The sequence below is a fragment of the Prunus avium genome, chromosome 3, assembly GCF_965620075.1.
Source record: "Prunus avium chromosome 3, drPruAviu1.hap1.1, whole genome shotgun sequence".
Taxonomy (NCBI): domain Eukaryota; kingdom Viridiplantae; phylum Streptophyta; class Magnoliopsida; order Rosales; family Rosaceae; genus Prunus; species Prunus avium.
The window spans coordinates 29,540,877-29,553,449 of record NC_142286.1 but is presented as its reverse complement, the minus strand read 5'-3'; the positions used below and the strand labels follow the sequence as shown (position 1 = coordinate 29,553,449).

Below are 12,573 nucleotides of genomic sequence, written 5' to 3'. Positions count from 1 at the left end.
TTTACCCATTCTTTCCTTCTACAAGATTATGTAAGAAAAGAAAAGGGAAATGGAGAGGAGCGTTGCCAAGGATGGAAGGTTTTGCAAGGAACAACTGCAAGATGGGTTTAGAGCTCCAAGAAATCTTGTCCCAACGTGTTTGGATTGAGCAAGTTTCACTTAAAAGGATTGAATTGGAGGAAGCGACAGGAAAAGGAAGAAGAAGATTAGCAATATTGGGGAGAACCAGCTAGAGTTTCCTCGGAATAAGGAGCTTTCAGCGCCTATGAAAAGGGGCATCTCCTACCCATCGACTCAACTCATCCAGAGTGAGCAAGCAATCCCTCAAGCTACTGGAAAACCAACTCAAGCCTCCTAATCCCTCTATTCCATCTCTCTTCCTTCATAAAATCTCCCCATATTCCTTTCCCATTCTTCTAAGTCTCTGTTTTCCTAATAAATTTAGGCTTCTCTATCTCTCTCTTTTTCTCTCTATTGCTAAACTCATGAAGATTTAGCTCCCATGCCACAAGCTTCTCAGGCCAAGCAATAATCTTAATTTGTCACAACTATCAATCTTGCTGGTGAAAGAGACCAAGGCACTTCCTAAGGATCCACAAACTTTTGGAGTGTTTTGGGGTTTGATTCTTGAACTTAGGCAAAAGGGGCGACATCATCCACTATCTTTACAGCAGCCCAGACCCATCTGAAGTTGCCGGAATAAAAAAACCCCTACACCAACAAATAGTCAACCTCCTGATTCAGAATCTCGAATGACTCGTACTCAGACTAACTATACATCTTCATCGCGCAACAACAGATCTGTATTGTAGCCGAAACCTAGAATACAAAACACAGCAAACTCCTAATGAGTAATAGACTTAAAACAAGAAACATGAACACCGCTCCACATCCTCTCTAGCAACCGAAGAAATTCATGATGCCATACCAGCTAAACCCTTAATGCCGCACTAGCTAAACCCCAACCCACACAAACTGGTAACTTTCATTATTGTAACTCCAAACACTAAACTGGAGCGAAAACCCTATATATGTTGGCCAAAAACGGCAACTAAATCATGGCGACAATTGTGTTTCGCATTGTCTGTTTCCACATCACATGTAAACCAACATAGCAACTGTTACTACCTCTACTTATGTCAATGTCACTGGCTCCGCCGGAACAGATAGCACCATCGGTAACTCTTATTACAACCAAGCAAAAAATACCCAAATCAAAAAAATCTGCAACCAAACCTGCAGCTAGAAACAACAAAAACAACAAAATAAAACCAAGATCCACGATAAATGAAAGGGAAGGAAAGAGGAGAAGAAAAAAAAAGGATACAAACAGAGAGAGAGAGAGAGAGAGAGAGAGAGAGAGAGAGAGAAATAAGGAAGATAAGGGCGAGATTGGGGGTTAGGGGAGGAGAGGTCGAGGCCACCTCCTTGCCCCTTTCGTGTGGCGCAGAAGGGTGGCGAGCTAGGGTTTTTGGCTTGTTTATAAAAAAGCAAAACTCGAATAGGATATTTTTAGTGTTTATCACTTAATACTGTTAAGTATAAATAAAATAACAAAAACTAAAACAATAATGAAAGACAAAGAACCCAATAACCCAATGGTGAGGAAAGGTTGATGTCGAGTTGGGAGTGGTTGTTGTTATTGGGTTACTTGATTTTGATTTATTTTTTTGTATTATTTCTTTCTAATTTTATTTAACTTAACAGTGTTAAGTAGGTGTTAAATAGATGGACAAGAAAAGTAGGGTTTTATTGATTTATTTTAATTTTTGGATGTTAGATTTATTAAGGGTATATGTGGAAGAATGATCTCTTTTGTGCTTAAAACATTAATTGTCTGTTTTATCCTATCAACAAAAGAATGGGAACTCTCTCCACTATGAGAGTTCCCTCTCTCTACTATGAGAGCTCTCTCCACCTTTTGTGGTGGTCATAAATTCTAAAAGGTAGCTGTCTATGGGAGTCGGAGTGTTTAATACTAGCTTTGATTTGAACATTTACTCCTCAACTCAGTGGGTAACTGCTCAAAATCTAATTTCTTCGTGGTGTCTCGTCTTAGAGATCTTGCATCTCATTTGCAATCAGCTCTGGAAATTCCTCATTCTTGGGTGGTCAGTAATTTTCCTATATTTTAGGACATTTGTCCCATTTCCACAATAATGTCAGAATTTCATAGGCTTTTAATTATTTTGTCACAGGATGCTCTCAACTATCACAATCTTATCCAACTAGGTGGGCACGTGCCGCCGCCTCATGTGGGTTTAAGGCCTATGGCTATGGTTTGTCTACTTCATCTTTAATGAATGTTTAAATTTATTTTATTGCCTTACAATTAGGGAGATACATATATAATCTATAAAACTACTAAGAATTCTATAGCTCTGAAGGTCACTCTCATTTTGCTGTTTCTCTCTTTAAGAATTTCAGACTCAACTTTTAATTTTTTTTTTAAACTCTCAAAATCCTATCCAAGTTCCAAGTGTGCACATGCTGCCTCCTCCTCTTGATTTCAGGCCAAGGGCTATCCTAGTAAGTCTAATTCTTAAAATCAGTTCTTCAATTTCTTTCTAATTGAGTTTCTAGCAACGAGAACTCGAATTCTACATGAGGAGGAAGAGAGCTCAAATTCTTTCTAATTGTGTTTCTAGTTGGGGGTTTCGGGGAGGGAGAAGAGGGTACCCAAAGTTTTTTTGAGCTTTAATTTGTATTAATGGAAACTGCCCCTGTAGATCTAGTTTTGAAGATAACTTTTCAATTTGGAACTCATTCCCCCTAACAACCTCATTTAACTCTACCCTCTTTAAGAACCTCACCAACCAAGATATGAGTTTGTTTAAATGGGCCACAAAATCAACCCTTTAATCTGTGCCATGAGGACAACATGTTCAAGATATGGGATAAGATTAGAGATATGATCGAGTACGAAAACCCAAACCAGGCTAGAGGTTTTCTTAGATTTCGAGTCTGGATAGATACCACAAACCCTCTCCCTATTGGCTTCTGGCTGCCAAGGGCAGATGGTTCATAAACTTGGGTGGAGCTTCAGTTTGATAGATTAGGGGATTTATGCTACTAATGCTGGAGAATCGGGCACTGGTCGAATGAATGCCAGTTTGAAGCACTCCTAGAGGGCACTGCTGCTTATGGTAACTGGACCCGCGCTACAATTATCCGAGAATTCTACTAGCCAAAATTGAGAAACACCATCACATGTGAACGGATGAGAGCAGCTACAGTCAATAGGAGGGCCAGATAGGAAGAGGATGGAGCGCGTGACGGCGAGTGAAATTGAAATGATGTGGGTATTGCTTCCCAACAACTAACAAGTCAGATTGGGGTCAGACGACATGACAGAGCATAGAGGGATCTAAGCTGGATATGAATAAAGCCTATGACATGGTGGAGTGGGATTTTTTAGTAGAGGTGATGAGGAGGGTGGGTTTTGTGGAAAGATGGATAAGTTTTGTAATGGGATGTGTCAAATCTGTAGTCTTTGCAATTATTATTAATAGTCAATCGAGGAGGCGGTTCAAACCTTCAAGATGTATTCGGAAAGGAGATCCTATCTCTCCATATATGTTTCTCTTTGTAAGTGATGTCTTCTCCCAAATGATATCCAAAGCAGTTGATTCCAATGTTTTACAGGGCATTAATTTGGCCATAGGGATCCTTCAATTTTTCACATCTTATTTGCTGTGATACGTTGGTGTTCCTTAAAGCCACTAAGCCTTATTGTGACCATCTTGTCAATCTTCTTAATGATTTCTGTGAAGCCTCTAGCCAGCTCGTAAACTTCTCAAAATCATGCATGTTCTTTAGTCCAAATACCCATGAAGTAAACATGAGGGGAATTGAAAGCTCTCTGAGAATTAGAGATGTCGAAGATCCCGGAAAATACCTTGGTATTCCTACTCTATGGGGAAGAGCAAAGAAAGATGCCCTGATGTATATCAAGGAAAGGATTTGCAAGAAAGTCTATAGTTGGAGGTAAAGAGGTCTTGCTGAAGGCTATGGTCCGGGCTATTCTAGCCTATCCCATGAGCATTTTTCGCATTCCTAACTCCCTGTGTAATGAGTTTAATTCCATTATGGCCAACTTCTGGTGGGGTCAAAGGGAGCAGAAGAGGAAAATCCAATGGGTTAGTTGGGAGAAGCTGAGTTTAGCGAAGAAAAATGAGGGAATTGGCTTCAGGAACTTTCAAGAGTTCAACCTTTCCCTCCTAGCCAAGCAGTGTTAGCGTCTCCTCACCGAACTGGATGTGTGGTGGTCAAAAATTCTTAAGAGCATATATTTTCCCCATTCCACCTTCATGAAGGCTCAAAAGGGCAGCCGAGCTTCTTGGGCTTAGTCGAGTTTGCTTGATGCCCGTGACCTCGTTTTTAATGGTGCTCAGTGGAAAACTGCGGATGGGTCCAAAACCAGGGTGTGGATTGATCGTTGGGTCCCGTCTCTTCCAAATTTGCATCCCCATTGTACATCCCCTTCTGATTTTGATCCAAATTTAAAGGTTGCTGCTATAATGGACATATGTACTAACACCTGGAATTTGGATTCTATTAGGAGGTTGATAAGTGAAGAGGAAGCTGCGGCTATTGTCACGGTCCCGATTGGGTCTGCTGCGGCTAGTGATAGATTGATTTGGCCGTGGGAGAAATCGAGGAAGTACACTGTAAAGTCAGGTTATCATTGGCTGCATGGGTGCTCCACTAGAGGGGGTCGTGCTAGCGCCTCTTCTTCCTCTTCCATTGATCCTAGGATGTGGAAACTTATTTGGAAATTTGATTGTCCTCCTAAGATTCGAAATTTCCTCTAGCGTGCTTTGAGGAATAGTCTAGCAGCAAATGAGAGCCTTTTTGAAAGGAAATCCATTAATTCACCTACTTGTAGCCTTTGCAGCTCTGGAGTGGAATATGTGGAACACGTCTTGCTTATTTGTCCATGGGTTGATCCAGTTTGGTTTGGTAGTAGCCTAAACATTCGAATCTGCAGAAATGAAATCACAACTTTGAATGGGTGGTTGCATGATATTCTCTTTCATGATGGGTTGAGCAAGGTGGATAGAGCCCGAATAACATCATCTTTGGCCTTCACTTGCTGGAATATATGGAAGTCCCGCTGTAAAGCGGCCATGGAAGGCTATAGTCCATCCCCGAAGGCGACTGTGATTGCATCCTCTTCTGCTATCTCTAATTTTTTGAGAGCAAAAGCTCACATAGTGGCAACTAGAAGGCCTTCCACCCCTCCAGAGTAGAGAATTTGTACTTGGTGCCCCCCTTCTGCCTCAAAAATAAAAATAAACATTGATGCAGCCTGGTATGCAGATTCTCAACGAGGTGGCATTGGTTTAATTGCTAGAAATCATCTGGGATCTTTTATTGCAGCCAAGGTGTGTCCCTGTTTGGCAAATTCGGCGTTGGAAGCGAAAGCGTTAGCTGCTGTAGAAGCGTGTTTCTTTGCTATTGAGCATCAATTTCGTCAAATTCAGTTTGAGATGGATTGTAGAGAAGTGATTCGTGGAGTGCAATGAAACATTTCGAGATGACTGTGGGAGCTGTATCCTTTCCTCTGTAAGATAAAGGAGCAGCTTGGCCATCCAAATTTTGTTGATACTAGCTGGGCTTGGTGTCTAAGAACAGCTAATGTGGTAGCAGATCACACTGCGTCTCTGGCAAGTGCGAGGATGAACCCTGTGACCTGGTTCAATAGACCACTATCTTCGCTAGTGCATGTTCTCAACAATGATGGTCTCCCTTGCCCCCCTTCTTAGTTGCTTGCTTGCAGTCTGCAAGATTGGACGTTGTAGCCTTATTGTGGGTGGCGTCTTTGTTTATTTGCTTCTTTGCAGCTTACTTTGTTTATGTAGTTGGCGTCATTCATTTTCGAACAAAAAAATAAACAAAAGAATGGGAAAGACAAATTGGGGAAGGTAAATGGGAAAGGTAGATAACATTCCTCATAATAAAAATATGAGAAACAATTACTTTTGATTCCTATAGTTTGCCGATTTTTTCACTTTGGTCTATCTAGTTTTAATTTTGTCAATTTAACTCATGTAGTTTGATTCTATCACAATTCAAGGACACATCCAAATTCTCATTTAATTCCTTCCTAAATACCCCTCCAGGTAACATAAGAGACACATTTTTATTTCATCAAGAAATTAGACGGAAATTTGGACGTGTCTTTAAATTGCAATGAAATCAAACTAAAATGATTAAATTGTCATAATTGAAACCATATGGACGAAAGTAGAAATTTCATCAAACTACAAGGATTAAAAGTAAAACCTAGCAGCCACCCAATCTCACCCCATAGGCCCCTCACCCCCTCCCTCCCCTGTTCACCGATAGCCCTCTTCTTTGTTTCGCTCCCTCTCTTGCTGTCTTTCCCTCTTTCTTCTATATCTCTCACTTCCCCTCACTTGAAGGTGGTAATTGTTGTTTATGTTGATTTGATCCAACCCCGTTAGAATTCAGTGGCAATTCAAACACTATTCCCTCATTGCCATACTTGGTGGCTCGAATTAAAGATACCATAACCACATTTTCATCAGCTAATTCTTCTTGGCCACTTGGTTACAATTGGTCCCTTTTTTTTAATTTTATTTTTGTTTAACTTGTTGGTACTTCACGTTAGTGTCTAATTCCAATGGAGACCCTAAAGCCGCCCTCCCTTGCCACTTCTTCGGATTCCTACGCATTTCACCTACAAGCATGCCTCAGAAAGAGAGACTTATTTTCTGGGAAATCAATCCATGCCCAAATCATCAAATCCGGGCTTCACTTCGGAGTGTTCTTAATGAATAACCTTATGAACATGTACGTGAAAACTGGGTATTCTTTGGATGCTCACCGTGTGCTTGAGGAAATGCCTGTGAGGAATACACTTTCCTGGAATGCGATTCTCTCTGCTTATGCAAAGCAGGGAAAATTTGATGCAGCACTTAGAGTTTTTAATGAAATGCCTGAACGCGACTCTGTTTCATGGACTTCCATGATCGTGGGTTACAATCAGATGGGTCGTTTTGGTAATGCGATTCAGATGTTTGTAGATATGATTTCAGATGGAGTTACGGTGACCCAGTTCACGATTACTAATATTCTTTCCGCATGTGCTGCTGTCAAGGCTTTGGATGTTGGTAGGAAGGTTCATTCGTTTGTTGTTAAACTTGCTGTTGGTAGTTATGTTTCTGTTGCAAACTGTCTTCTAAACATGTATGCAAAATCTGGTGATCCAAGGACAGCAAAGATTGTTTTTGACAGGATAAGATTGAAAAACACATCGAGCTGGAATGCTATGATTTATTTGCATATGCAATGTGGTCGTGCTGACCTTGCTCTTGTTCAGTTTAAGCAAATGACAGAACGCGACGTCGTTTCTTGGAATTCAATAATTGCAGGATACAATCAGCATGGGCTTGATATGGAGGCACTGACTATCTTCTCAAGTATGCTCAAGGATTCTTTTCTAAAGCCCGACAAGTTCACTTTGTCAAGTGTTTTGTCAGCTTGTGCTAACCTTGAGAAGTTGGAAATCGGGAGACAAATCCATGCTCTTATTATAACAGCTGAGCTTGACACATCCCAAGCAGTGAAAAATGCTTTGATCTCAATGTATGCTAAGTCTGGTGGGTTGGAAATTGCTCAAAAGGTTTTAGAGCAATGTGTGACTTCAGACCTCAATGTTATAGCTTTTACTGCCCTATTGGATGGATACATAAAGCTTGGGGATATAAACCCAGCCAGACAGATATTTGATTCATTGAGAGACAGCGACGTGGTTGCATGGACAGCAATGATTGTTGGTTATGTGCAAAATGGGTTGAATGATGATGCTTTGGAGCTCTTCAGGAAGATGATAAATGAAGGCCCCAGACCAAACAGCTACACCTTAGCAGCTATGTTAAGTGTCAGTTCAAGCGTGGCTTCTTTAGACTATGGTAAACAAATTCATGCAAGTGCCATGAGGTCAGGGGAAGTGTACTCAGTTTCTGTGAGCAATGCTCTAATTTCAATGTATTCCAAAGCTGGAAGCATCAGTGGTGCAAAGCAAGTATTCAATTTGGTTCACTGGAACAGAGATACTGTTTCTTGGACTTCCATGATTATAGCCCTGGCCCAACATGGTCTCGGGGAAGAAGCCATTGAACTTTTTGAGAAGATGCTGTCACTTGGTATTAAGCCTGACCATATAACATATGTTGGCGTGCTTTCTGCCTGTATACATGTGGGACTGGTGGAACAGGGCAGGAGCTACTATAATTTGATGAGGAACGTACACAAAATTGAACCCACCCATATCCATTATGCATGCATGATTGATCTGCTTGGGCGTGCTGGATTGCTTCAAGAAGCGTTCAATTTTACACAAAGTATGCCAATTGAGCCAGATGTTATAGCTTGGGGTTCACTTTTATCTTCTTGTAAGGTTCATAAAAATGTTGATCTGGCAGAGGTTGCAGCAGAAAGATTGCTGCTTATAGATCCAGACAACAGTGGGGCCTACTCATCCCTTGCTAATTTGTATTCAGCTTGTGGAAGATGGGCAGATGCTGCACAAGTTAGAAAGTCAATGAAGGATAGGAGAGTGAAGAAAGAACAAGGATTTAGTTGGATTCAGATTCAAAACAAAGTCCATGTGTTTGGGGTTGAAGATGGAGGTCACGCACAGAGAGATGCAATCTACAAGATGATGGAAAAGATATGGAAAGAGATCAAAAATATTGGCTTTATTCCTGACACTGAATCAGTATTGCATGACGTTAGCGAAGAAGCAAAGGAGAAGATGCTTAAATATCACAGTGAGAAACTTGCCATTGCTTTTGGGCTAATAAATACTCCAGAGAACACTACACTGAGGATCATGAAGAACCTCAGAGTTTGTAATGACTGTCATTCTGCCATCAAATTTATATCCAAGCTTGTGGGCAGAGAAATCATTGTGAGAGATGCTACTCGTTTTCACCATTTTAAGAATGGGCTGTGTTCTTGTCGAGACTATTGGTAGGCATAAGAATGAGGATTTAAACATAGTTTGATGCTCAAGTGTACAGAAATTGATGTTTGTAGTATTTGCTATCAGGAAGATGGTTGATAATTGGAAAAGAGAGCAGGCGACATGTAGCCTAACTTGTTGGTTCCATACTGCTTGCTATTAGAATCCTCTTAGATGGAGTTTCTCTTTTGAAACTCTTTTTTCGGAAATCATGTTAGCATGTTGGGAGACATTACAATATGGCAATTGGTAGTGCTGCTATACCTTGGAGGTGCATTGTCTTTGAAAGAATTATTTGCCACGGATTCTAACATGGTTAGGGTGTTGACAGCCAGAAGTGAAAACAAGGGTTTTTGTTATTTTGATATACATTATCGAGTCATTCTCTAACAGCTTAAACTTTTGGGGTCAAGTGGTAATCTAATATGGTATCAGTGGTTGTAGGAGGTCCTCCTGGTTTAAACCTCCCATTCCTATTCCGTACTTTTAAGGTTTTTTTTGCTGGATTGAAGAGGTAAATTATCTCCCTAATTGTTCGGTTTTCTGTAGGGATTTCGTTTCATCGATGAGTTAAACCCTAATCCTCAATCAAGACATGCTTCATTGGGAATTACGGTTGTTTTTAATCTGAAACCAAATCAAGAATCAGGGTTCTGCGATGAAGAACCCTAATTCCCAATTAAGACACAGAACTCGAATTCCCAATTAAGCGTTTCTTAATTAGGGTTCAGTTTATTTTCTTGATTGGCTGAGAACAGGGCCATAAAGATTGTATTTAGTGTGTGTTCTTCTGCATTTTATCTTTTCCAGGTTATTTTCTCTTTCTGTGATGTAATAAAAAATAAAAACTAAAAAATTTGGTGCTTTCTTGGTGGATATATACGCAGAAGTACTCTGTGTGTCTGTGTGGCCAGGATGGATATGTATATAGCATTTCCTAAATGGAAATGTATATTACATATCATCCAATAAATCTGCTGTGGTATTGCCTTCCTAATACTGTCATATGTCTTTCCAATGCATGCGTATTCTATATTACCTACCTAGCTAATTATAAATGATATTTGCAGCCATTGGAAACTTATGTTCGGAAGAAACTAATTAGTTAATTTTACAAGTTATTTGATATGTGTTATGATTTTCAAGGTTTCTGCTATTAAGGTTTACTTTCTCATTTTCAGGTCAGTTGATCACCAGTGGAATTTTGATTGTTTTGCTATGGGTGGAGTTGGAGTAGATATATGAAACCACAACAGGTTTTGTTCCTGCCCTGGTTATTCTTCTATTAAGTAAAAAAAAACTGTTTATCCCTCTTACCATGACAATGACTTTGTGATGCATAGGTCTGCACCAGAGCGGAGTTTTGAATGGGGAACATACACAGTTGTATCTGTTCGATTTAATCCTGGACAGCCAGATATCTTGGCAACATTAGCAAGGTATGCATTGATGCTTGTAGATAAGATACTCATCTAGTTATGAAAACTAGTACATCAAGCACATTAGATACCATACCATGTGCTTGTTTATATTGGTTTTTGGTCCTGGATAAATTGCTTTCTAATTTGAGCTTGCAGCTACTTTTGTTTTGGTGTAATAAGGAATGGTACTGATAAAAGACTCAAGTATATAGCATCTTCAAAAACGTTTCTTGTAAAAGAAGGTTCAGCTGCAAAGGGCAGCTTGTGTGCTGGTCAGCGTCCATTTTTCTTATGGAAACATGTTCCTCTTCCCCCTTGTACTCTCTTCCTCTAATATGCCATGAATTTGAAGGAAATTTGAAAATTCCAATATTACCCAAAATCTGCATATCTTTCTGCTATGCTGTGAACATGTAGTAAAGTGCCAAACCGGCAATTAGTTCATCCATTTTGGGAAGTTGGTGGTTTCTTTTGCTATAACGACATAATTGGTTTCAATCCCTGCTTTCTGTAATGATTTTATTCCATCTTTCCTTGTTTGTAATGATATTTAGGAGAGAAAATTATATATGATTTTTTTTTTTTCTGGGTAGTGATTGCAGCATAGCACTATATGACTCACGCATGGGGAAACCATGGCGAATAAGATTACATGAGGGTAGGTAATATTGATGCTAAATTACCACTGTCTGATTTAGTCCCTTATTTTACTGTTGTTAATGTCAAGGTAAGGTTCTTAGCAAATATTTGTTGATTTCTCTTCAATTTTCGCATGTAATTGGCCTTTCTGACTTGCATTCTCTTTGGACAGACAAAAAATGTAATCATCATCATACAAATGGGAAATCAAAAGATTCTCCTACAGAGTCTCTGGAAATGGATATGAAGATTGTTTGTAGGGTCAATGGTTCAGGATGATTGCCACTTTTGAATTCAATCTGAAGCCCAATTTCGTAGTTTGATGTTGAAGCCCAATGCAAAGAAAATTTGGGCTTCATATTTAACGTTCAAAAGTTGAAAAATTATATTTTCAACCAATTACTTTCGTGTACATTAGGCTAGTCGGCAAAGGCATTGTGCATGTCCCTTTGCACCCGTATTCGATCCCCATTGTCATACATTACAATAATTAAAAATATTGAATTGTAAAAAACAAAAACCTTGGGAGTTATATTACAACATTTTGAGTTTTTAACCTTATAAGATTTTTCAGACCGAAGAGAACCTTATAATATTTTTGCATGCCATTTAAAGCCCTGTGTCACTTTGTGAAACAGTATTTATACAAAATTCTTTATATGAAAACCAATGGAAATGTGGGATCCCATTGGTTCCTAAAAGCCCTTGGGCCAAAAATCAACTCTTCAGATATTGTTTTACATCATTTGTGCACACAAAGCATAATTCACATGAGTAGTGGGCATTATCACATATATGGAAAATTGGATATCCATAAAATGATGAAAATAGTTCGATTGGGCCGGGACTTCATCATGTGCTTTCCAACTAACTCCAATATATACACGCCATTATGGGACTGAAAAAAGAAATGTCCAGTACACTTTGATAATCGCATCTCGTGATCTCATGCAGGGTTGGTTAAAGAAGTCTACATCTTTTAAGTTTATCGTATCTATACTATTATTATTTTTTGTGAGTAAAAGCAATAATATATATATTATTGAAAAGTAAGTAGTACAATCAAAGCTTAAGACTAAGATCAAGAGGATTAGCGAGCATCTCAACATATAAGAGCTCAAGCATTTATAGCCAAGTAGTAGCTACACTCTTCTCGCATAACGATCAAAAAGACTCCACCCCTGATAGAGCACTCCTTTCTCCTATATTCCTTAATCTGAAAAAGACATTAAGAATTGCAATCCTCAAAAAGTGCATCAGAAATAAAATCTGAAGGTTACTCAAATCTCATTCTAGAATCTTCAATATGTAAAGCGAATTTCGAGAACCGATAAGCAATTTCGTTGGCTGTCTGACAGATATGAATAAAAGCTTATTTTAAGAACCATAGATCATCACAGCGGATTATGTACCAATGTGATCGTGAGTAGGCATAGCATATGATATTGTCCCCACTTTTTCTAGCTAAATATACAAAGGACACGTGTTAGGAACCCAAACTTGCCTGCCCCCTATATA

General features: G+C 39.3%; 1 protein-coding gene across 2 annotated transcripts; it reads left to right on the top strand.

Moving 5' to 3' along the window:
• Positions 1-6,302: 6,302 nt before the first annotated feature.
• On the top strand, positions 6,303-11,074 carry LOC110771026 (pentatricopeptide (PPR) repeat-containing protein). 2 transcript variants are annotated; one of them, XM_021975260.2, is made up of 4 exons: positions 6,303-9,509; positions 10,177-10,251; positions 10,339-10,434; positions 11,010-11,074. In XM_021975260.2, exon 1 carries the CDS (start codon positions 6,650-6,652, stop codon positions 9,005-9,007), a length of 2,358 nt encoding a protein of 785 aa, XP_021830952.2. In that variant the 5' UTR covers positions 6,303-6,649; the 3' UTR covers positions 9,008-9,509; positions 10,177-10,251; positions 10,339-10,434; positions 11,010-11,074. The 2 variants fall into 2 exon arrangements, with proteins under 2 accessions (XP_021830952.2, XP_021830953.2); XM_021975261.2 differs by having other exon boundaries at positions 6,303-10,251.
• Positions 11,075-12,573: the final 1,499 nt, after the last annotated feature.